Genomic DNA, 26,665 nt, shown 5'->3' with positions numbered 1-26,665 from the left:
CTCCAGAAATCCTTTTATTAAAATGGTCACTTGGGGTAAAAAGTAACAAAAAGCAAAGCAATTTCTGATGTCTCACGGCGAAAAGAAACGTCATTATCATGTCTCGCCGCATTGTTGTTTGCATTGGTCAAACGATTTGCAGTCTTTTTTGCGTTTTTTTTCTAAAACAGCTTGAAAAGCGCTTTTCTCGTTTTCTCACTTTTTTCGCAGAGAAAACGGTGTTTTACAAAGGTGTAGATGAATAAATTTTCTATGAAAATATGTCCTCTAGGTATTTTTTCAAATTTACGGAAACCCGTAATGAAGCGAATCAAAATATGATAATTCCCCATGTCTGGTACTATTTGCCTCAGCATTTTTGAGAATGCCCACAAAATTATCTTTTAGAAATCGGCTCGATAAACATATTTCCTTACAAAATAGAGGAATATTACTTTCACAAAGTTGTAGAGCGGCAAATTTCCTATAAAACTGCGCTAATTGGAAATTTTTGAAGCGCTCGAGTACCCTGTAAAAAAATAAAATATCCGTTTTGTGACTTTTTGCCCCAGTCTCCCCTACTTTTTAGTCAGAGTTCTTCAATAAATGGTTAGAATATTTAAAAATTTTGCCTTAATAAAAGAAATTAAAGTTTTTTTCTAAAAAAGTTGCAAAATGTTTTGAAATTTCCCGTGTCGCAAAGTAGTATACATTCAGGCGTATTTCAAAAATAATTTCATAAATTGACTCCTAATGGCAGGCAAACTTGCATAATTGTATGTGCATAATTCCGTCAGGTGCATAATCCCGAAGTACTTAATGCCGGGACTGAGTGTATATTATTTTAGCAACTAAATTAAATGTTTATCTATTGTATCACGTAGCTATTTACAGTCAAGTGTGCTAATCCGGGCGCTTCGCTATCTGGATCGTTTGTGACTAATCCACTTAAAATAATATTTTTATTTTTATTTCCGTAATAGTCACTACAGTAACATAATATAACTATTCAAGTTTGAGAAAAAGCAAAAATAATATTTTAATCCATTAAATAAGTGAGTGTAGGGTGAAAGGAACGTCTATTGACACTTTAAGAACTCGTGTCAGCACCTATTGACACCCTACTCTGTACTATTTGGAAAACAAAATTTGAACATCTCTGTTTATAGTAAAAGGTATATTACAGAAAAAACGTTATATTACTTATATTTTACTAGATACATTAAATAATTTTCAACATTTTGACAAAAATGTCAATAGGGGTTCCCTGTCGAAGAGACGTTCCTCCGACCCTAAATCGACTCATTTCAATCTTGTGCCAGCTGGGTTTTTCACTAAAAATTTTCTAGCAGTGATATTTTCGCTAATGACGGCTGGTTGATTGAAAACATTTATTGTTTTTTCCTTGTAAAAAAAAAAGTATTTTAAATTCAAAGGTTTAATTAAAAGTGAATTAGCCAAAAAGGAGATCCAGTTAGTGCATGATGACTTATTTCAGTATTATTATTATTTTATAAAATTTCTTTAATATTTTTGATAATTTTTTTTTATATTATGTTTCTGAATGAAACAGCGAATAATTCTATGGATTTAGAAGAAGTAAAAACGAATTTCATCAGTTAAAAAACAAGCGTTTAAGTAGCACTGTTCGGAAAAAGATCCAGTTACTCCACCTTCCTATACTAAAGGATTTTTAACAAATCTGTTTCTAGTTTCACTGTGTACTATTTTGAAAGGTTTGTAAAGCTCGTAAAGCAGCCAACACAATTTTGTTAAAAGTTTGTCAAAAGCATGTTCTTTTGTAATTTGAAAAAAAAACTTTTTTACCTATTGTGACAAAAACAGAAGAACATCTTTTTCACAAGTTTTTAAGAAACACAAGACCCCTCGAGGATTACAAAATCAGTGATTATGAATGAAGCCTAACTAAAAACAAATCACGTCACAATAATAGGTAAAAAATGCACAATGAGTGTGATAGGATTGCTAAAGCTCTAAATCAGGAGGAGGATGAGAAACTTACCCAGATAAAAATATCACAGAATTTCAATTCCCATTTAATTCACTATACAAATTGAATTAATTTCAATCACATCATACTGATAGAGAACTATCACAAAAAAAAACTATTTAAAATTATGCATAAACATAATTAGTAAACTCATTAAGGATTTTAAACTAGGAACGTACAAATACATCCCTAATTCACTCACAAAGTCACCCTTAAGCACTCGCGAGGCCATAAACAGGCCAAATATCCATTTTATTACACACTAAATTGCTGCTGTAACGCACTGCAGTAGCGAAAAAGCACGATCCGGACAAGATTAAGGGGAATATGCAGTCCTGCAAATTTTGTGCAAATTAAAAACCCCTTCAATTGAATATTTATTCTGCATTTCATCTTCTGCTTTTTTATTCCATTGTTTTTTTCTTTTATTCACTCGCTATTTTGGGGAATGTTGGTAAATTTAAAATTCCTTAATTGTTTAAGTTTTCTTTTTAATCTAATTTATGCAAACAAATAAAAATAAAATGAAAAAAAAATCTCTTGAGACACAAAACAAAAAAAACTGACATTTCCCAAATGGAAAATACTGAGGAGACATTTTTTTTAATAGATAAGCCCTGTCAACAGAAAAGAAGAACTAATAATTTACCAAGAAAGTAAAAGTCAAAAGTTATTCTAAAATCAATTAATTAACTCAAAAATCTACAATATTTTGTTTGTTTCTTTTTTTTTTACGAAAATTATACCATTCAATTTTATTATAACTATCCTAAAACTTAAAAAAAAAATATTATATGGATTGAACCCCTTAAGAAATCTTGTGTTGGAGAGACTTTAAATATAGATGTGAGAAATATATTTGCTAAATGTATGCTGATTTATCCATCTCCTGAATCGAAACACAAATATCTCTCACAGTGCAGCGTTAACGCAAAGATAACGTCTTTTCCATGCTGAACAGCTTTTGTTATTTCTCAGAAAAAGACACGCTACACAGCATTGAGAAGATTTTAAAATTCAATGATTTGTGTTTTACTGAAAACAACAAGAAAAAAGTTACTTTAGTCTTGGAATTTGACCAAGTGTTATTGCACACAATGAGAATCGCCAGAAAATGTTACTCAAGCTTCAGTTGTTCCATCCAATCTTTGACATCATGAAAGACAGCTCCAAAATTCAACATTTAACAGTAAAAAAGGAATCATCTAAGGATCAAAAATCCAACTTTTACATAATATTTTCAGAAACATTTAAATTGAAGTATAAATAGAACCGAATATCAACCTAGAGACCATTCACAGAACATCGCATGATAATAAAAATGCCGCTACAGGCGTTAAACCTTCTTAATTGGTCAGTCTGAACACAGTCAAAGTTTTAAAACTGAAACCCATAAAATTAATTTCCTACTAAAAATTCCTTTGCTAAATAAAATGAAATAATTTGAAAGAGAATCACGAAAGTTTAAAATGAAAACACTTTAACTTCCACAAATAAAACTTTCCAAATGTCACTGGAGCTTTTGTTCAAATAGATTCGTATTTATTTTTTATTTGTCTGACTCTATTTTGATTAAAAACTATTTTCAAAACTACTATAATATTTCCACAATTGTAAAATCAAAAAATCAAGATGTGGAGTGTCTTGGAAAACTTGATATCTAAGACACACACCATCATTTCAAGACTTTAAAACGTCAAAAAGTCCATAGAATCACCCACAACCATAACCATGAAGTTAGTCGCAGTAGCTTTTGGATTTTATTTTACTGCTCGAACTCAAAGAGAGAGAGAGAGCAGTTTATATAATCGTCTTTTTCATGTTATGACCGTCCTGGAGCTTAAGCGGTAAAAGATATCAACCCCCATGATGATGATGACCCCCAATAAAAAAAAAACAATATCTCCAGACGTTTTTTTCTTTCCTCCCAGCCCCCCTCCATCTCCTGAAAACCATGTCTTTTTTAGTTTTTCTCAAAATTTGTCCAAGCTTTTTCAATGATTTTCGGATGTTTTAGTGGTAGGATAATAATGTCCTAATTCAAAACCATTTCCAGACGCTTTAACTTTGACAGAAGATTCAACACATTAACTTCAATTTTTTCTGAAGAGAATTACATAAATTTGCTCCTTGACTCTTCTAGAATGTTACTGTTTAGTGAAAATTCTTTAGATATAATTTGAAAACTTCTTAAATACAAGAAAACACACAAGTGCAAAATGCTTCTAATGGAAACAAAATAATCCAAATGGAGACAAGGGAAAGTTTCTTATTGGAGACAAACAGTGTATAAATGAAACCGTGACGACAGACTTCCAAAACCTTGTTAAGTTGCTCTTGAGTGCAAGATTTGTACTTATTCGTGGTCTTTTCTCCTTTCCCATCCAAAACAATAAGAAAATCTCTCCAAAAAAAAATCATATTTCCGGAGTTTCCAATTGAAGCATTTGCAGACACTTCAGAAAAAAACCTTTTTGTTCACGAAATAGGTAATTATTTCATTTGAAAACTTCACGTACCGTTAACAATAAAGATTATCACTTAAATTTAACTAAAATTAGCCAGAAATATGACATAAATATTAAACAAAACGAATAAATAATAGGCACTTATTGTGTTTTTTATTGGAAAACATGGTCGATCGATGAAAATTTGATAGTGAAAAGGTACACTTTTAATTTTTCTGAGAAATTAACGAATTAAAATTTGTGAATATGAATGGATTTTCGCTTTATTTAGAGCAAAATTAACTAAACAATGAAACTGAGGTATTGAAAATATAAAAATATAGCAATTTAGTACTGTATTTATCATGAAAACAATGACGTTTCCATTTGGAGTAGCGAAAAATTTCCATTTGGAGCAAGTTTTGAATTAGCTTAATTTACCGTAGTCCTGGCGAACATTTCGTCTAAACATACCTATGACCGGAATATTCGTAATTTTGATTTATTGATGGTCAAAGGTCAACCACTTTGTAGGGCCCATTTTCAACTGATTTGGTTAAATTTGGATTTTTTTGGAAAGGTATTGAAATTTCCAAAACGATTTCATCAGTCACAATCGATAATGAATCAGTTAAGTACCCGTAAATGACCAATCCTTTTTAAATGTTTTTTTTTTCTGTCCGTAAACTTGTTACACATCTCGAGACGAAACTGTAAAACATACGAACTTTCGATCTTCGGAGGACCCCCCATATATCGACCCTAGGAATACTATGATTTTTATTTTACCTCCAAAACCATGTTTTTTAAAAATTTTTTCGAAAACGGCTTCCACGATTTCTTTTATTTTTGTATACGTTATAAGAGTGGTTCAGACGAACATTTCGTTCAAACATACCTATGACCTAAAAAAAACGCCATCCTGAAGTTTCGAAAGTTAAAGTTTAACTGGTCTTAAAATCACTTGAATCACTTAAATATCCGAAAACGACTTATCTTTCTCGTGTTTACATTTTTTTTTTGTCCATATGCTTGTAACTCATGCCAGAACATTCTAAATGATTATACATTATGATTATATACTAAATTTTCGGACAAGGTGGGGAAAATTTATCAATTATCACACTAAAAAGCTGGCAAGAGTTACTCAGTGTCTATAGAGTGATTAAATACTGGGACAAGAACTGTAAAAGTCGTTGTTCTATTTTTTTCCTCACAAAAATGTGAAGACCGTCACATTTTGACACTTGAGCACTTCGAAATTCGAACAGGATGTACCTCAGCCACCTTGCGGAATTATCAAGAAGAAAGTCTCTTTTCTGGATCTTCAAAAAGATTTTCGAATTTTTCAAGATCTACTTCTGTATGGAAAGAATGAATATTCCTAATAACGTTTTTTCGAAATCAAATGTTTAAAAGGTTCTAGTGCATCCCACCGATGCACAAAGTCAGTCAGCAAAAACACGACCTCGAAGGCTACACGATAAGATGATGCCTGGCTTTAGTGGGTGCATCTTGATGGATGATGAACATACGTAAAAGGAAACTTCAAACAATTACCAGGACAGCAAGATATTTGTTTGTTCCAAAAAGTTTTCTTTACAGTTTCGCTACGAAATATAGTTACAATTTTGTTAGAGTTTTCTTTTGGAACCGTTTTGATACGGTGGAATGTCTACAAATTTGAATTGATTTCGTTTTGTACAAATTTGTTCCTGAAGGTTGGAATAGAATTTGTTGCACTCGGCTGTTTTGTTCCCAATGTCAGGAACAAATTGGTACACTTTTTCTTTATAACAATATTATTCCTACATCTGTGACATATTTGTTCCAAAAATGTTCAGTGTCCGTGGATAAGGTAATTTTTGGAACGGTGTTGTTACTCATATGGGGAATCTTTTTGTTCCCATTGTCGGGAACAAATTCGTGTAAAAGATTTCGTCTTACAGTTAAGGCTTATACTTCAGTCGAGATGGATTTCGGTGACGAAAGAAAGGTGGAGGAAGGGAATCTCTAATTAAAAAAGTGAAACCATTTCAACTGATTTGGTTAAATTTGGATTTTTTTGGAAAGGTATTGAAATTTCCAAAACGATTTCATCAGTCACAATCGATAATGAATCAGTTAAGTACCCGTAAATGACCAATCCTTTTTAAATGTTTTTTTTTTCTGTCCGTAAACTTGTTACACATCTCGAGACGAAACTGTAAAACATACGAACTTTCGATCTTCGGAGGACCCCCCATATATCGACCCTAGGAATACTATGATTTTTATTTTACCTCCAAAACCATGTTTTTTAAAAATTTTTTCGAAAACGGCTTCCACGATTTCTTTTATTTTTGTATACGTTATAAGAGTGGTTCAGACGAACATTTCGTTCAAACATACCTATGACCTAAAAAAAACGCCATCCTGAAGTTTCGAAAGTTAAAGTTTAACTGGTCTTAAAATCACTTGAATCACTTAAATATCCGAAAACGACTTATCTTTCTCGTGTTTACATTTTTTTTTTGTCCATATGCTTGTAACTCATGCCAGAACATTCTAAATGATTATTTCTTTACCAATTTTTGATTTTGAAATGCTTTTGTGATTTATGAAGCATTTTTATCTCTGGTAGATCAGTAAGCACCAAAATATCATGCGAAAAACTAGTTCACGGAGAGCTCTATTTCGTGAGTTCGAGCATTCCGCAAAAGTGGGACGATTTGCCATATCTTTTTTCCTTGGTATCGTTTCAAGAAAATTTATTCTGCTTTATTTGTGAAATTCTTGTAAAAAAAACAAAAACTAAAATTTGTTGTAAAATTCCAATGACATTATCTTTACGAAAATACATTTGTTTTTTTTTTGCACACTGTGGTTAAAATTCGGAAGCCAGCATTTCGATGGGGAAATTTTCTTCGACACACTGTAATACTAATTAATTTAATTTGAAGATTTATACGAAATGCATTCTCAATCATAAGTATATTGCAAAAAATCTCAGCTAAAAAATACCTGTTTTAAAAATAGAATCAAAAGCTGAAATCTTCTAAAACACGTCCAATTCTACCATGTAATTAAATGGAAATGGCATAGGGAAAAACCTTCAGGCTTCGGACACATTTGGCTTCGAACACTTCATATTATTTTCCCGTATTCCTTTTGGAACTGGCCCTTTTTTTCAGTAAAATACCATAGGCCAGATTCTTTAAGGAATATGGGAAAAATATGAAATGTTTGAAGCCAGAGTGTGTGCAAAGCCTGAAAGCCATCCCCTATATTTCAAGTTATCTTAATCTAAGGAGGTGATATCATAATTGCACATTAAAATTTTAATGTGATTCACATTAATTGCTACTAATGAGCGTCAACATGTATGATTTGTGTCTTTGAATCACTGCATATTTCGAATTTGACCCATTTATTGATAGAAAGTTATACGTGACCCGCAATACTTGGTTTAAATTGATTTATAGCATTAATGAGATTTCCTATTAATTTGTTTTAATAAGCAACATATTTATGCTCTAGGTCAATTTAAACTTGGTTTTGCTTGTCAGAACCACCGTTTCACCCAGTAAATAGATTAAATTCTGAATATTAGATGAATCAAAGACATAAATCATACATTTAGTGACAATTAATGTGAATCACATTAAAATTGTGCAATTATGATATCAAGGTAAAAGGCTTTAATACTAAAACGCATTAAATTTCACAAGAACCAAATAGAAATTGAAGGAAGTCAAATGAACTAAGCTCTTCCACTTGTCTTTAATTTTAAAACTGACCTGGTTTCAACAAATTTAGCCTTTTCTTTTTATTCTTATTCGATTTTACATTTTAGTTTGTCAAACTTACTTGCGTCCATACAATCAAAAATTCTACAACACGAAAATTTTTGTCAAGTGACGTTTTGTTAAGTGTGGACACACTTAAAATTTTGATTTTTAGCTAAGACACAAATTATGTTCCACAAATTTGTTTAAATCACAACTGAAGCTGTTTCTTCTGCATTAAAATCAAACTCCAGCTGTGAATGGGAGAATTCTATTGCGACACAATAAGAAACATTGATTTTTCAATTATTGACAACTTAAAATCTCAATCTTGCTCTCAAAATTGAGACTCAACACATCACTCAAAGTCAATAACTCACTTGAAGAGTGGAAATTTCCTTTGCTTTTAGAGTTAGGACTTATGGTGCTATTCCAATGAAAAAATGAAAAGGAGATCTTGATGAGGAGAAAAATTACTCTACTCATAACTCATGAACTTTAGCTTTATCGACTTTTCTTTGTATTGGTTCCTGTCACAACTGTTTTTCTCAGTCCTCGCAGTGTTCTAAAACTACAGTCAGTTGAGACAGGAACCAATACAAAGAAAAGTCGATAATGCAGAAGCACATGAGAACAATCATATTGTGCCCTTACCAAGATCTCTCCTTTTCGTTTTTCATTGAAATAGTACCATTACTGAATGAAAAGACTCTCAGTGGTTTATGCGATAGAGAACTCGTTCTATGAAGCACATGTTGTAGGTTTGAATCTCCTTTTGGCCACTGGAAATTTTTCTAGCTTCAAAAGAGTGTAAAATGTATGTGATAAGCTTATTATTGAAAAAAATAATAACGCTTTTTTCATGAAGACATTTCGTTCTTATACGAAAACACCAATGAGCCCAAACAGAAGTAGATTTTGATTCTCCAATAGTGTCTTGGATAAAAGGTAAATGGAACTGTATTTGCACAAAAAGTCGTTGAAGTTCGAAGAATTCAAACTCAATTTCGAATTTTCATACTAAATTTTCGGACAAGGAGGGGAAAATTTATCAATTATCACACTAAAAAGCTGGCAAGAGTTACTCAGTGTCTATAGAATGATTAAATACTGGGACAAGAACTGTAAAAGTCGTTCTATTTTTTTCCTCACAAAAATGTGAAGACCGTCACATTTTGACACTTGAGCACTTCGAAATTCGAACAGGATGTACCTCAGCCACCTTGCGGAATTATCAAGAAGAAAGTCTCTTTTCTGGATCTTCAAAAAGATTTTCGAATTTTTCAAGATCTACTTCTGTATGGAAAGAATGAATATTCCTAATAACGTTTTTTCGAAATCAAATGTTTAAAAGGTTCTAGTGCATCCCACCGATGCACAAAGTCAGTCAGCAAAAACACGACCTCGAAGGCTACACGATAAGATGATGCCTGGCTTTAGTGGGTGCATCTTGATGGATGATGAACATACGTAAAAGGAAACTTCAAACAATTACCAGGACAGCAAGATATTTGTTTGTTCCAAAAAGTTTTCTTTACAGTTTCGCTACGAAATATAGTTACAATTTTGTTAGAGTTTTCTTTTGGAACCGTTTTGATACGGTGGAATGTCTACAAATTTGAATTGATTTCGTTTTGTACAAATTTGTTCCTGAAGGTTGGAATAGAATTTGTTGCACTCGGCTGTTTTGTTCCCAATGTCAGGAACAAATTGGTACACTTTTTCTTTATAACAATATTATTCCTACATCTGTGACATATTTGTTCCAAAAATGTTCAGTGTCCGTGGATAAGGTAATTTTTGGAACGGTGTTGTTACTCATATGGGGAATCTTTTTGTTCCCATTGTCGGGAACAAATTCGTGTAAAAGATTTCGTCTTACAGTTAAGGCTTATACTTCAGTCGAGATGGATTTCGGTGACGAAAGAAAGGTGGAGGAAGGGAATCTCTAATTAAAAAAGTGAAACCATGTAGCACGAAAATTACCATAGATTTGGCGTCCTCCTCGCTTCGGTGACGGGTGACTGAGTGTGAGAGGAAGGGATACGATTTTATACTAGACGAGCTATTTTTTGGAACAAATTCGTTACTAATGTTAGGTATCTTTTTGTTTCTCTTAGAAAGTACAAATTTATTCCAAAAATTTTCGGTGTCAAGGTTTTTCAAGGTCAAAGGTTAAAAGGCTCTAGAGAGGGCATTTATCAGGCAAATGGGGTCATGTTTGCGCTCGTTGGAAAGGTCTTGGAATTTCCGACAAAACTGAACCGGTTCAAATCGGTTGTGAACCGCTAATGAACCGATTATGGACCGATAAGTAATTTTTGTCAGAAAATCAAGTTTGTTATTCATTAAACTATTTTGTGTGTAGTCGAGATTTTCCACCTGAATTTTAATTTGTTAATTTTTTAAGACAAATCAAAAGTGTACCTTTTCACCATCGAATTTTTCATCGATCTACCATGTTTTCCAATGAAAAACACAATAATCATATTTCTGGGTAATTTTAGTTAAATTAAGTGCTAATCTTTATTGTTAACGGTACGTAAAGTTTTCAAATGAAATAATTACATATTTCGTGAACAAAAAGGGTTTTTCTGAAGTGTCTGCAAATGCTTCTATAGGAAACCCCGGAAATATGATATTTTTGGAGAGATTTTTTATTGTTTTAGATGGGAAAGGAGAAAAGACCACGAATAAGAACAAATCCTGCACTCAGGAGCAACTCAACAGGGTTTTAGAAGCCTTTCGTCGTGGTTTCAGTTACACTGTTTGTCTCCAATTAGAAAATTTCTCTTGTCTCCATTTGGATTAATTTGTTTCCAATAGAAGCATTTTACGCTCGCGTATTTTTCTTGTATTTAAGAAGTTTTCAAATTATATCTAGAGAATTTTCACTAAATAGTAACATTCTATAAGAGTCAAGGAGCAAATTTATGTAATTCTCTGCAGAAAAAATTGAAGTTAGTGTGTTAAATCTTCTGTCAAACTTAAAGCGTCTGGAAATGGTTTTGAGTTAGGACATTTACCCTAAACGATAAATAACGTGAAAGTACTTTTAATTTTTGTACTTTGTCACGAGTTCGAGCACTTCACAAAGCCTGGAATCCTTTGCTACCGTTTTTTTTTTTTAGAAAAACAACAAAGAATTTCCAACAATCAAGGCCTCATTATTTTTTCCTAAAGCCTTTTTCGTACCACATCTTGGAATAAAGACACGTCATTCTCACTAAATTCTTATTACAAATTTAACTCTTCATGATCCACTCTATTATTCTTACGATGACTGATGTATAAATCCACGATGAATATAAGAACATGACTTTAAGTAATGCCATTGGATTTCAACAAGCTTTCAACAAATATTTTATCCATTCCCAAAATCCCAAAATCAAATATTTCGCTTCAACTTCCTGAATTATTGAGCAATCAGTTTAGCTACTAAAATGCCCTAAATTTGTTCAACCACACGAAAGTTAATCGAAAGTAAACAAGAACTGTTCTAAAACCCAAAAAGTTATCCTCTTGAATTTTTTTTCCTTCTTTTGAAACTTGAGAAAGTCAAATAATCTGGCAATTGGCGATATTTCTCATTGTGCAATGGAAAAGGAACAGGGGAAATGATTGCTATCTTACCTGAGATGTGGGGAATCCCGTTGTTGGTTGTCCGGGAACGGAAAACTGTGGTCTGAAGTTACCAAAGTTGCTTCCTGGACCGCCAAATGACGTCAATGCTGCTCCTTGAAATCCAGTTGGGAACTGGGGCATATTTTGTGCTGCAAATAAATGTCCTGAGTTAGTGGGGAAAGAAGCAAAGTGAGCAGGGCCGTAGCTAGAGTTGAATTTAAGGTAAGACATCAGTAGTTAAAGATAGGGCATTAGTCAGACGTTTGGTTGATCTGTTTTGGTTAATCGATTTCCATCCCACTTCACTTCAATGTAAAGTGAATAAAGTAAAACAAAATGATTCAAAAATACAAATTTTAAAAATAAAAAATATTATTCTGATTCTTCGATACATACACTTAAGGGGTTATATGTGTCAAAACCGACAAAAGAAACAGCATATTTTGTTCTCATTTCTTTTTAACATAATAAAAAATATAATTAATTAAAGCTCCTAGGCATATCAAAGTACAACATTCATACTATATTCCTGAAATTTTCATTTAAAAACTCATCCTGTGGGACAAAATTTTTGGAGAGATTGTTTGAAAAGAAAAAATATACTTTTTGGTGAACAATTTCTCGGAATTGGTTCATCTGAAAACCAAAAACCAAATATTTCCTGTTACCTGATCAGTTGAACTAGTTCTTTGAACAAAGGATTTTTCAAAAAATGAAATTTGATTTTTTAAGAATATTTTTATACGCAAAAATACCAGTTTTGACGTGTTTTACACTACGTTTCGTCTTTTAGAATGTAGAATGAATAAGTTTTGATAAAATATAATCATAAAATCTCAAAAATCGGGTTTTACTGAGTAAATTTTTAAAATTTTTAAACGAAAAAATTAGAAAATATTATATTTTTATAATCTCCTTGACCATGAATTATTTAATTTAATTAATCATCAAATAATTCCAATTTCAACTCATTAATAATAATACCAAATTGATTTATATATTTATATTATATTTTATTTTTATTTTAAGATGTTTGAGAAAATATTTAAATTTATCACAAAATTATCGTTAGACTTTCCTTACGATTTTAACCAATTGCACTAAGCACTTCAATCGATCATTCACGAGCTTACGAGATTTAGAAGCGTTATCGTACGTCAATAATAATTGTTTTTCGAACATGGCATTTTATTGTTTCTTTTACCAATAAATTGAAGTCAAACTTCAATTATATTTATTTCAGTAGGGGAGACTGGGGCAAAATTTACCAAAACGTGTAAGGGACAAACCAACAATCCGTTCTATTATCTATAATAATTGGGAATGACCTGCTTATGCATCGACTGATGTGGGCTCCAGACTGTCGCGAGCTTACACTTCAAATACCATTTATGAACATAATAAGAAAAGGATACTTGTGATTAAATAAAACCGTACACTGAGAAAAAAACGAGGTGCGATTAACTTTTCTCCCTCGTAACTTTAACACTTTTTAGGTGTAAAAATATATCAATATTTTTTAATGTTAATTTTACAACTTTTTAAGTGTATAATTAACATGAAAAAGGGTAATTTTAACCCCTAATACACCTAAAAATAATGCAGGGTAAAATTAACATGCCGGAAATGTATATTTTACCCTGCAGTATTGATCCAAAATCGGTGTAAATATTACCCTTTTTAGGTGTATTAGGGGTTAAATTTACCCTTTTTTTTGTTAATTTTATCCTTACAAAGGTGCAAAATTAACATTAAAAAATGTTGATATATTTTTACACCTAAAAAGTGTCAAAGTTACGAGGAAAAAAGTTAATCGCACCCTCTTTTTTTCTCAGTGTAGGAGATAAATCTTTTTTCTGTCATACTACAAACAGTTTACTTAGAATACTATCTTAGTTTCTGTTTTTTTTTAAGGTAGGGCATTGGAAGTTTTAAGGTACACTGAGAGAAATAACATTCCGGAAATGTTAATTTTACCCTGCATTATTGATTCGAAATCGGTGTAAATATTACCCTTTTTAGGTATATTATGGGTTAAAGTTACCCTTTCTCATGTTAATTTTACACTTATAAAGGTGTAAAATTAACATTAAAAATGTTAATTTGTTTTTAAGAATGTTTTTTTTTTCTCAGTGTAGGGCATTGTCTCTCAATGCCCCCAGCGCTACGGCCCTGAAAGTGAGACTAAGTGGGTTAAAAGAGAAATTTACACTCACCTGCATTGGGTACATTGCCTGCAGTAGCAGCCAGACGGGAGAGTATAGAACGCTCAGACATTTGCAAACGCTGGGCCACCGGTGGAATTCTAGCCAGTGTAGCCGGAAGGCGTGATACATCACTCTTCATATCTGACAGGAGTTCCTCCAGCTGATTGAGCACCTTATGTAGCACCGCATTGGCCGGTTTATTGCCCGCCAGGGATTCCTTACTGAGATGCTGATGACTCTCAGCCAGACACTCAACTTCCGCAAAGCGTGCATTGAGTGACATAGCTGGATGATTTGGATCCTGCGTCAGATTGAGATAGGCAGCACGACGTAGTTGTTCCTCAATCACCAATGCCTGTTCCAGCAATTTAAAACGCCTAGCTAGAAATTTATTTTTAATCTCCAGAAAATTACCCTTTCCAACGTCCATCTTGAAGGGTTCATTGATAATGGCAAATCGAATGTCATTCTGAATATCTTGCCATCGTCCATATCCATGTGTCACAATTCCTGCCAATAGCCAGTAATCGTGACGTCTGTGCCAGATTTCATATTCACGCCCTGGCACAGCTGCCTTCTCCTCATTGAGCCAGAGTGTATGGAGTTCGGTGAAACCACCATCGGCAATGTTAAACATGAAATTTCTCTTGTGCACCTCGAGATTCTCATCAATCTTTGATTCTTTTTCATCCTTCTTTTCACTTTCATAGTCATCCTTGACCACAACAACATCATCATCTTCTTCCTTCTTTGTTGTCGGCACCTCACTCTTAACCCCGTCTGTTGCTTTAACTTCTGGCTCTGAGGACTTCTCTGTTTCTTCAGCACTCTCTGCTGGGGTTTCTTGCTTAACGGACTCTTCGGATTTGATGTCTTTTGATTCCTTCGCATCGGATTCTTCTGCTGAATCTTCTTTCTTTTCTGATGGTTTCTCTTGTGCATCATCGGGGGATTTTGTCTCCTCTTTGACATCCTTTGTGTCAGATTTCTTATCATCCACCTTCTCCTCGTCCTTTTCCACTTTCTCCTTGTCTTCCTTCTCCTGATCCTTATCACCCTGCGGAATAGGACTTGCAGCTGCTGATGTTGCCGGTGTTGCACTTGTACTCGTAGTTGCACTCTTTTCACCATCATTGATCACAATGGGCTTAACCGGTTCACAGGGTTTCCTTATCAATTCCGGCATACTGTAGTATCCGTTGATGTGCTCAAACTCCTGAACTTTCTTCCTTATGAGACTCATAACACCAATTCGCGTGAGAACATGTTGCCTACTGAGACCTTCCCTGGGAACACCATCGGCAAAGGTGTCAGCATTGTCAGTACCAGGTTCACACAGATGTCTCATGAACAGTGATACGTACGCCTTGAAATTCCTCTCACTCTTTCCCCTCAAATCCCGCACGAGCCATTGCGAATTGAATGCATCCTGCGGTGGCATTCCATAACGCATGATAGCATTGAGAAAACTCTTTCTCTGTCTCGCATTGAAGCCCAAAACTTCAATATTACCTCCAACTCTTGCCAATAGAGGCGGCAGTGGACGATCTCTGTCCTCTTTGCGTTCCATACGCCTCTTACTCCGCCTACTGAGATCGGCATTTTCATTCTTCTCATCAAAATCATCATCTTCCTTGTCTTCGTCACTTCCAGCTGAAAAGTCCGAATTGTAGTCCGAAACATTCTCCTGCCAATTTGTATCTTCCCTGGATTCTGTCGCAACAACACCACCATCTGTATAATTTACCTGTTTCCTCACACGTTTCCCCTTCCCAAGGGTACGTCCCAAATCTTCCTGATGTTGCTCATAGTGATGCCTTAGCAATTTCACCCAGTACGCAGGATCAGAATTTTCAGCTTCTTGCTTAATAATTTCCGTATCAACTTCTTCTTCATTCTCCTCTTTTGTCGCATACGATGCCACTTTGAATGATGACAAATACTCATTGGCCCAACTTTCTTTCTCCTCAATTCCCCGATTTGATCTATCCAATAATTCAGCTACAGCTTTATCATCATAGTGAATAGCTTCTTCTTCCTTGCCTTCGTCCTCCTTGAACAATTCCTCCGTGCCAAATCGCAAGATATCATCCAATTCTTGTTTGGTAAAATTGGCACCTTTTCCACCCATTCCCGGACGCACAACCAAATGTGTCAACATCATCTTCCTCTTAGCCACCTGTGTCACACGTTCCTCCACCGAATTCCTCGTGACAAATCGATAGATCATCACTTTATTTGCCTGCCCAATACGATGAGCACGTGAAAATGCCTGAATATCATTGTGAGGATTCCAATCAGAATCATAAATAATAACAGTATCTGCAGTTGCAAGATTAATTCCCAAACCACCAGCTCGTGTTGACAGCAAAAATACAAATTGTGCCGCTCCTGGTGCATTGAAACGATCAATAGCCTCCTGACGCAGTGCACCAGTAATTGATCCATCAATTCTCTCATACTTGTACCCCTCTCCCTCGAGATAATCCTCCAGGATATCCAACATTTTGGTCATTTGGGAGAAAATCAACACTCTATGGCCCTGTTCCTTCAGCAACTTCAGCATCTTCGACAGAAGAACGAGCTTTCCGGCAGCCTTCATCAAACTCGTAAGTTCATAGCCACCACCAGGTCCAAGTGGTGCTTCCTCGGCAGCCGATGGAAACAGATAGGGATGATTGCAGCACTTCTTCAAATCCATCATGACATTGAGGAGGGAACAAGCTCCGCCACCGCTCTTTGAATTCAACGCTTCGTAGTTTCTCGTAAGGATAAATTTGTAGTATTTCTTTTGAAGTGGCGACAATTCAACTCGCACAATAAATTCTGACTTTGATGGCATATTCTTCAGGACATCAGCCTTCAGACGACGCAACATATGAGGTCCTAGCATCTCATGCAGACGCTTAACCTAACAGACGAATAAGGCAATGAAAAATAGAATTATAAAGAGACCAATCTAACTAGACTAAATCGTTATATTCTAAGATTTATAGAAAATTTAAAGATTGAAAGCAGTATATACAATCCCCTTTTTTCTAATTTATAACCGGTTGGGACGTGTGGAACTCAAATCAGATTAAATCGTGTGCGTGAATCAATTTCTCCAACGCCTGACATGAAGTCAGTCGTAATAGGCTTTGGATTTTGTTTTTTTTTGTCGGCATCATTTCAGGAGAATTTAATTAGCTCTCTTTTGGTAAAACTCTTATTAAAAAAAATATTGATGTCTGACTGAGTTATTGCAAAAAGAAGAAGAGCATGCAAAGATTAAAAGTTGACAATCATCTCATAAATTCAAATGCGAGTTATGTTGAGATCTCGAAATTGACCGAGAAGTGTTCGGCTCCACTGTCCGGAAGATTATAATTCGGTTCAAGGAACTCAAGTTTCAATGTTGAGAGTCGACGGTTAGGATGATATGAAAGGAGATGAAAAGAGTTTACCGTCTTTATTTACTCTATAATCATTCTTAATACATTTTAAAATGAATAAAAATGTAGACATAGCTTTGGTGCCCTATTTCGGCCACCTTCATTCTCGTAGTTCTTTGCCCTTCGGGAATTCTTCTAATATCTTTTTCACGTCATCTCGTTTGTCGAAGTTACATTTTTTGTTATTCTTTTACATTGTATAATCTCTAGAGTACGTAAAATCTAAAAGTTCATGGAAATTCGAGGAACGAAAAAGGTGGCCGAAATTGCAAGCTGGCCGGAATTTGGCACACTTACCCTAAGTCAGATTTTGGAATTTCGGTCTAAAAAAAACTTTCTTTCTCTTCTTTATGTTTTTATTGACTGACGTTTCGATCCTTGGTTGGGACCTTCTTCTGGTCATCAAAAACTGAGAGAACAATTGTAAACATAAATTCAACACCATCAACATTTACTGACACTACACATTGCTCCTCATCGATCGGCAGTGGAAGATTAACGTCAATTTTCCACTTCAATTCAATTAACAATTTTGATCAATTATAAATCTAAGTTAAATAACTCAAAAATTCCTTTGTGCATCGGGCTGAAATTTTAGTATGTTATAGCCGCTGATTATACCTATCAAACAAAAAAATACTTAAGTCGATCGATAACCCCTGACCCGAGCTATAAGGGGTCAAAATTTGAAAATTAACCGGCCTATATCTCCGGTTCTAATTAACATTTTCACCTAAATTTTGGGGTTTTATTGAAATAGAATCACTCCTGAAAATTTAGGTATACTAACTTTTGTTAACTTTTTCTAGTATAGGGTAAATTAAGCTAATTCAAAACCTGCTCCAAATGGAAATTTTTCGCTACTCCAAATGGAAACGTCATTGTTTTCACGATAAATACAGTACTAAATGGCTATATTTTTATATTTTCAATACCTCAGTTTCATTATTTAGTTAATTTTGCTCCAAATAAAGCGAAAATCCATTCATATTAACAAATTTTAATTTGCTAATTTTCTCAGAAAAATTAAAAGTGTACCTTTTCACTTTCGATTTTTTCATTGATCGACCATGTTTTCCTATGAAAAATACAATGAGGTAATTGTTGTTTATTCATTTTGTTTAACATTTAAGTCATATTTCTGGCTAATTTTAGTTAAATTAAGTGCTGATCTTTATTGTTAACGGTACGTGAAGTTTTCAAATTAAATAATTACCTATTTCGTGAACAAAAAGGGTTTTTCTGAAGTGTTCGCAAATGCTTCAAAAAGAAACCCGGGAAATATGATTTTTTGGAGAGATTTTCTTATTGTTTTAGATGGGAAAGGAGAAAAGACCAGGAATAAGAACAAATCCTGCACTCAAGAGCAACTCAACAAGGTTTTGGAAGCCTTTCGTCGCGGTTTCACTTACACTGTTTGTCTCCAATTAGAAACTTTCCCTTGTCTCCATTTGGATTAACATGTTTCCAATTGCAGCATTTTACATTCGTGTATTTTTCTTGTATTTAAGAAGTTTTCAAATTATATCTAAAGAATTTTCACTAAATAGTAACATTCTAGAAGAGTAAAGGAGCAAATTTATGTAATTCCTGCCAGAAAAAAATATGAACTTCAGGTATTGAATCTTCTGACAAAGTTAAAGCGTCTGGAAATGGTTTTAAATTAGGACATTTACCCTATTTAAAAAAAAAATAATTTAGAAATGTTAAAGTAATTGCCGTAAATTTCAAACGATTATCGTAGCACGGAAATTTGAAAAGCAAACAAGTCGACTTTTTTTAATAAATTTAAATTAATTATCAAGACACTAAATAATTACTGACATTACACTAAAATTTTGTTATTTTTGAAATACTCGAAATGAATTTCAGTTTATGACTATACATGAAAGTGATTCTATTTTTTGTCCAAGCAGAACATCACTATTGACGCATTTTGAGTCAAAACACAGACTTTTTGTGGGCAATACTGTACTTTTTCGACGTAAGGCAATTACTTTAACATTTCCAATTAAAATTTTTTAAACAAACTAGAAAAAAGTTAACAAAAGTTACTTAATTACTGTAAACAGCCTGAATGGCTCAGCATGTAGTACACTCTTTCTGAACTGTATGTTCCTAAAGATTGAATAAATAGAATTGAATTGAATTGAGTTAAAAAACTGTTTTCACGAGTGATTCTATTTTATTGGCCGACACTGTATTACTGATTCACTACTGATTAAGCCCGACGCTGGCGGGTTGGAAATTTCATGATCTTTCAAAAAAATCCAAATTTAAGCGAATCGGTTGAAAAATAGACCCTCCGAATTGATTAAACTTTGAAATTCGAAAATTCTATATCGAAATGGTTTTCGAACATATGTGTCCAAGGACGAAATATGCGCCTTGACAACACCTCTAAAACATATTCGAAAATGAAAAGAATCGTAGGAGCCGTTTTACGAAAAAAAAAAAAACAAAAAAACATGGTATTGGAGGGGTAGGAGTGAGTGAGGGAAAATAAATGTCCCAGATAATGTCGACTTATGGAGGGGGTCGTCGAAGACCGGAAGTCGATATCTCTTACCGTTTGGCCTCTAGCCGTGTCACAAGTCAAAAAAGTGGATTATATTACTGCAATCTCTTTGACTTCAAGCAGTAAAATTGAATTATCTCGGCTACCGAGCAACCGATAAGATCAAGTTTTGCAGCAAAATTATAGAGGAGATTCTGGTCTATATTCCACTATCATCTTTCTGTCAGTTTATTTACATCTTAGATATTTTAATTTAAATAAAAAGTTTGCAATTTTTCAGTAATTTGATTCCAAATTGCTGTATAATACCTATCATCTTTAGTTCCAAATCGATTTTACATACAATTCAAGTTTGCTCGCGTTAAGAATCGCACCTACAATAAGCTGATCTAGGCTTATCACTAGCTTTTATATTCAAACTATTTTAATTTTTAAATAAGTTGCTAATAAAATTCTTTAAGAAAATTAATATTTGAAAGTAATCCACATAAAAATAAATCTTGAATCCTGTAATACAATTTTTTAAATTCATTCTGACTAACCTGTTCCTCCTTGGAAACATCGGCAAATTCACTCTGGAAAGCAGCCAAATCGTTGAATTTGTCCTTTGACAGGAAGTTCAGCAGATGGAACAATTCTTCCAAATTATTCTGCAACGGAGTTCCAGTCAGCAGAAGTTTGTAGGCAATGTTGTAGTTGGCCAGAATTCTGAAGAATTTACTCTGATTGCTCTTCAACCTGTGAGCTTCATCGACGACCAGAACAGCCCAATCGATACTCCCCAAGCAAGCAGCATCAATTGAAATCAATTCATAACTCGTGAGCAAAACGTTAAATTTCATGCTAGCTGCTTTGAATTTCGACGGACGTCCAGATCTAACAGCTCCCTCCTCAAATGAAAGTTCATTCTCTCTAATCACTGCCCGGGAATCCTTATCTCCCACATAGGTGATGCAGTAGAAATCCGGAGCCCACAATTCAAACTCTCGCTCCCAGTTGATAATCGTGGACAACGGAACAGCCACAAGGAATGGTCCTTTGCAGTGGCCCTCCTTGTACAGTGAATACAGAAATGTTGCTGTCTGAATGGTCTTCCCCAGACCCATTTCATCTGCCAAAATGGTATCAATACCCTGTCCCCAGCTGTATCTCAACCAATTAATTCCCTCCAACTGATACGAATGCAATTGCATGCCCGTATCCGAAATATACTGAGGCTGAACATCGTATTTCTTCTTGAGGTCCGAAATTGGCTTATCCGGAGGCGGAGTATATCTTCGTGGGATGAATTTATCTTCATCTTCCAACTCCTTTGTCCTACTCTTGCGACCCTTCTTGCCCTTTCGCTTAACCGAAGAATCCTGAGTGCAAGCCATCCTCAAATCCATGTAGTACTCAACGGCCTGCTTCAACCCGGGAATATCCTCAGTCTCTTCCTCCCAGGTCGTCTGGTCGTACGCCAAATCACGCCACTTTACTAAATACAGCGTTCTGCCATCGCGCATAGTTCGATGGTTGATCACTCGGTGGACAATCAACCATTCCGGCTTCACGCCGTACTTGTAGTAACGCTCTTCCAGATTGAGATCGTCATCGTCTTCCTTGCCACCTTTATGCTTCAGAATCCTCTTGTACCTCGTGTCAGACTCATCAAGCATTTCTTCTAACTTCGGTGGCTCCTCCATGTCATACTTGCGCGTATAGTATCTGCAATTCAAAATGATTCAAGCTCGGGGCTGTTCTTACACAAAAATGACCTTGAATAACTTCTTGTAAGGGGTTTTCAAGGTCAAAGTTTAAACAGAGGCCTAGAAATCTCTATCAAGATTGAGGTTATTTCAGTCGAATATGCATGAAATTAAATCAGAGTGAGTGACACCCAATCTTCATAATCTTTATTACAATCCCGAAAATCGTTTGAGAGGGTAGAGAGGAAAAAATTGCAACCTTCACTCAGTTTTGTTTTGAGGATTCCTCGCTATCTAAAAACTAAGCTAGACTTCCAGTTCAAAACAATTAAAATACTCAATGGATCAAAAAAATCTGGAATAATCCTAAGTGCTTGGATTCTCATGCACCAATTTGAACCTTTTAAACCAATCTGAGATTGTTTTAAAAGGAGAAAATTTTGAGATTTGTATTCTGTTTTAGATCAAATCGAAAGCTAGAAAAGTATTATCCAGATTCTGAACTGACCACTAAGATTATTCAGATTTGTGTCGCTCCAACCAAGAGAGGGCTATTTAAATAGTGAAATGCAAAAGATGGAGTAATTTGGAATAATGTCTAATTTTAAACTTTGACATTTTCTAACAGTTTTAGATGATAAATGAATAAAAAGACAACGAAGAAGTACTCTCGAATGTAAATTCTTGTACTTCTCCGTAGTTTTCTTTTTATCTTTGACCATTTGAAACAGTGAGAAAATCTCAAGATTCCAAAATAGACATGATGCCAAATTACCCCATTTTGATCTTATCCTACGCACAATTTTTCTAAATATTTTTTTTTACTGTGTATAGGCCCTTTTTGGTCTGAGTATTTCATTTGATTTTACATTTCGAAGTTTCGTTGTAGCCATACAAACACCAAAATGACCCCTAAAATCCTGGAATCCCTAGTATCCCAGAATTCCGAATTTCCTAGGATTTTAAATATTCTAAGAACCAAAAAATCGTGTGATTTTGAAAATTGCGGAATTCTGAAAATCCCAAGACCCTAAAATTCCAGCTTTCCCAAAAATCCCGGGATTCCGAATATCTTGGAATCCCACCTATCCGAGGATCCCAAATTTCCCGAGATCTTAAAAACTCCAGGATTCCGAAAATCCCGGGATCTTGGAAATTACGGAATTCCGAATATTCCACGACCTCCAGGAGTTCTGAAAATACCGAGAACCTAAAATTCCAGCTTTCCCAAAAATCCCGCGATTTGGAAAATCCTGGGATTCCGAAGATCTTAGGACCCCTACCTATCCTAGGAAGCCGAATTTCCCGAGATCTTACATATTTTAGGATCTCGAAAACTCCAGGTTCCTGAAAATACCGGAATTCCGAATACTCCAAAACATTCCAGGATTTTGAAAATCCCGAGCCCAAAATCCAGTTTTCCAAAAAATCCCGCGATTCCGAAAAACGTGAGACGCCCAATTTCCCAATATCTTAAATATACAAGAATCCAAAAAAAATCGGGAGCCTGAAAATACCGTAATTCCGAGTATTTCAAGACTTCCAGGGAGTCTGAAAATCTCGAGCCAAAAAAATCCAGCTTTCCCAAAAATCCCGCGATTCCGAAAATCCTGGGACTCCCAATTTCCCGAGATTTTAAATATTACAGGATCCAAAAAATCCCGGGATCCTGAAAATCCCGGATTCCGAATATTCAAAGACTTCCACAGAGATTCTAAAAATTCCGACAGCCCAAAAAACCAACTTCCTCAAAAATTCTGCGATTTCGAAAATCCTGGTATTCCGAAGATCTTGGGAACCTGGAAAACCGATGATCCCGCGTTTTTTTGGTGGAATCCTCAAGTTCTAGATTTCGGAATCCCAAAATTTAGGATTAGCGCAGTATTTTAATCCCAGTAATTGTCACTTTTCATTTCAGTAGACCAAAAAAATTAGTATTAAAAATTGAAATCACAGAAAACCAAATGCATTTGAAGAAGAAAATTCTCTATTATAACGATAATGTGTTTGTTCATTCATCAATTGGTCGAAATTAAATTTGAACGGGTCTTTAAGCCAGTGTATTCACCAGAACTGGCTCCCAGCGACTTTTACTTGCTTCTCATCCTGAAGAGATTACTCAGCGGTAAACAATTTACATCTACAATTGTCTAAGAGAAATTGGGTCCTATTTTACAAGACTTTTGAAGCACTACTATGATATGATACTATGATATGACTTTTGAAACACTACTGTGATAAAAACGTTGTAAAATTCTTATACACTTTGTATACTAATTTCTAAGGGACATTTTGTTTAAAAAAAAATCAATTGAATCATATATTACTTATACGATTGATAATTTTGATTCAATTTTAAAATTATTTCAAATATCTTTAAATATTTAAGGAAGTTTATTATGCTAATTTTTGGTTAAATATCTAAAAAACTAAAAAATCATAAATATAAAAATTTTAGTAATAAAAATAATAAAAAATAAATAAAAATTTAGATGAAAAAAATAAAAATTTAGATTAAAGCAAAGACTTCCTAGATTTTAAGAAAATTATTTTCCTAATTTTTAAATCATTTTTAAAATTATGTATTTTTCCTTTTAATTGCGATAACTTTGTCAATTTCTTTTAGATCTTTTTTGCTGGAGTGTTTGGTTAATTCTGATCATTTTTCAAATAGGGGAAGGCTTTCAGACTTCGCACAGACCCTAGCTTCGAACACTTCATATTTTTTCCCGTATTTCATAACCCTGAGAGCCTTCTCCGAATTGTTTCTCGTGAAAAAAATGACTGAAAAAAGAAACATTTGAAAATGTGCCTACCTGAACATGAGAGGATGATAGACATCCAGCTGGAGCTCCGACACCCAGTCACAATGCCAGTAACTCCTCTCGTGCCACTTGACAAAGTACTCCCGGCGTCTCACACTGCGTGACTTCTTGGAAGTACTTGGCTCTGACGACGGAGCTTCTTCTTCAGTCCAGCGCCACGTGAGTATCTTAGCCACTTTCCCATTGAGCGGTGGGCAACTGCATCTGGGACACTTCCAATCGCCATCGGGAATCTCCGACAGGGGCGGATTGAGACAGAAAGTGTGATAGGCCGATGGGCACGAATCGCAGCAGAGAAGTTCTCCACCATCTTTGCACACTCTGCAGAACTCCTGATGTTCATCCTCATCCTGCTCCACGGGTCCATCAGCCTCACAGTGGGGACACGACCACTTGCCCTCGGGCGCCTCCTCAAGTTCCGGATCCAGACAGACCAGATGGTAGGCTCGTGGGCAAGTGTCACAGAGAATAATTTCTCCGCCCTGCTGACAAACTTCACAGTAATCCTGATGCTCCTGCTCTCCCTCTTCGCCATCCGGAAAACGATTGGTAGTCTTCTTGCCCTTCCTCTTGGACTTATTCCCAATCTTCGTTTTAGCCTTCTTCCGGACAGCCGGAACAGGTGGTTCAGCAGATCCTCCCTCTTCAGCCTTCTCCACACGCTTCGGACTCTGTTCCTCTGACTTCTGCAGCATCTTCTCAAATTCCACATCAGAATCCCTCTCAGAACCTCCTGATCCTCCATCAGCCTCATCATCGGAACTCCCATGGCGTCTCTTGCCAAATTTAATCTTCAACGTCGGCACCTTCCCCGAAGATTTCTTCCCCTTCTTACTGTTACCCGATCTTCCACGTTTCTTCTTCACCTTCTGCTCCTCCTCATCTTCTTCCTCATCCTCCTCACCCACATACTCTTCCGCCTTCTCAGCCTTAGCCCGACTACGACTCGGCTTGGGCTGATACTCTGGTGATGGTGGTGCTGGTTCCTCCTCTTCTCTCCCCTCCTCACTCTGCAAATTCGGATTGAGTTCCGTGAATTCCCTCCATTTTGCCCCAACAAGCATCATCAGCTTCGACATGGGCACCCTTGGGTTTTCCTTCTGCAGAATCGGTCTCACGTGCATCTGGAACATCTTGTAAGTCACAAGATTCTGGAAATCCGCTTCGGTGTACTCAATAGGAATGTCCGTGATGTCAAAGGATTCACAAACTTCCTCCACCGTCGGCATTCCTCCTGATCCCGAAGCTCCCGAATTCGATGGTGGATTTGTCGCATGACGCTTCTCACTTTCACGCTTCTTCCGACCACGCTTTGGTGTCGAATAGTCCGAATCTCCGGCTGCAGCCTCCTCATGCTGATAATCACTTTCATCTGCACTATCATTCTTCTTCTTCTTTTTCTTCTTCTTCCCACGCTCATTCTTCAACTTTCGCTTCTTCCCCTTCTTCTTCTTCCTTCCGTCCTCCGGTTCGTAGTCATCGTCATCGTCCTGGCAAAAGTGAAGAATATTTATGGAAAATTCAGAAGTACATCCCGAGTAACTTCAAATAAAATGCTTTTCTGTAGAATTTTTTTTCACCGAGCCTACTAAATTTTTCGACGAAATATTTTTGCCTCAGTTATAACCAAAGCACAATAACTTTTGTTTTGTAAATATGTTTTTGACTTTTCAGCAAGACTGAAAGAGATCTAAATCAAGTCATCTCGCTCACTCTCGTAGGAAATTTTAAAAACATGTTTACAAACAATATTTATTGTGCGCTGGGCATTATGCCCAACGCACAATAACTTTTGTTTGTAAGCATGTTTTCAAAATTTTCTATCAGAGAGAGCGAGATGACTAGATCTAGATTTCATTCACTCTCACTGAAATGTCAAAAACATGTTTACAAAACAAAAGTGATTGTGCGTTGGGCATTATGCTCAGCGCACAATAACTTTTGTTTGTAAACATATTTTCAAAGTTGCCTATGTGAGTGAGCGAAATGACTAGATCGAGATTTCATTCACTCTCATTGAAATGTCAAAAACGTGTTTACAAAACAAAAGTTATTGTGCGTTGGGCATTATGCAAAGCGCACAATAACTTTTATTTTTAAACATGTTTTCAAAATGTCTTATAAGAGTGACCGAGACGACTAGATCTAGTTCTCACTCACTCTCA

General features: G+C 35.3%; 1 protein-coding gene across 1 annotated transcript in view; it reads right to left on the bottom strand.

Moving 5' to 3' along the window:
- Positions 1-2,359: 2,359 nt before the first annotated feature.
- LOC129802669 (chromodomain-helicase-DNA-binding protein Mi-2 homolog) overlaps positions 2,360-26,665 on the bottom strand; it is a 30,440-nt gene continuing 6,134 nt past the window's right edge. The window contains exons 3-7 of the mRNA XM_055848662.1: positions 24,492-25,990; positions 20,530-21,694; positions 14,045-16,946; positions 11,838-11,977; positions 2,360-3,025 (exon numbers count right to left, since the gene is read on the bottom strand). Of these exons, the coding sequence (XP_055704637.1) occupies positions 3,023-3,025; positions 11,838-11,977; positions 14,045-16,946; positions 20,530-21,694; positions 24,492-25,990 (5,709 nt within the window). The 3' untranslated portion in view covers positions 2,360-3,022. The remainder of the gene's footprint in view (positions 3,026-11,837; positions 11,978-14,044; positions 16,947-20,529; positions 21,695-24,491; positions 25,991-26,665) is intronic.

The sequence above is a fragment of the Phlebotomus papatasi genome, chromosome 2 (genome assembly GCF_024763615.1).
Source record: "Phlebotomus papatasi isolate M1 chromosome 2, Ppap_2.1, whole genome shotgun sequence".
Taxonomy (NCBI): Eukaryota; Metazoa; Arthropoda; class Insecta; order Diptera; family Psychodidae; genus Phlebotomus; species Phlebotomus papatasi.
The sequence above is the reverse complement of the archived record's forward strand: the minus strand, read 5'-3'. Positions and strand labels throughout refer to the sequence as shown.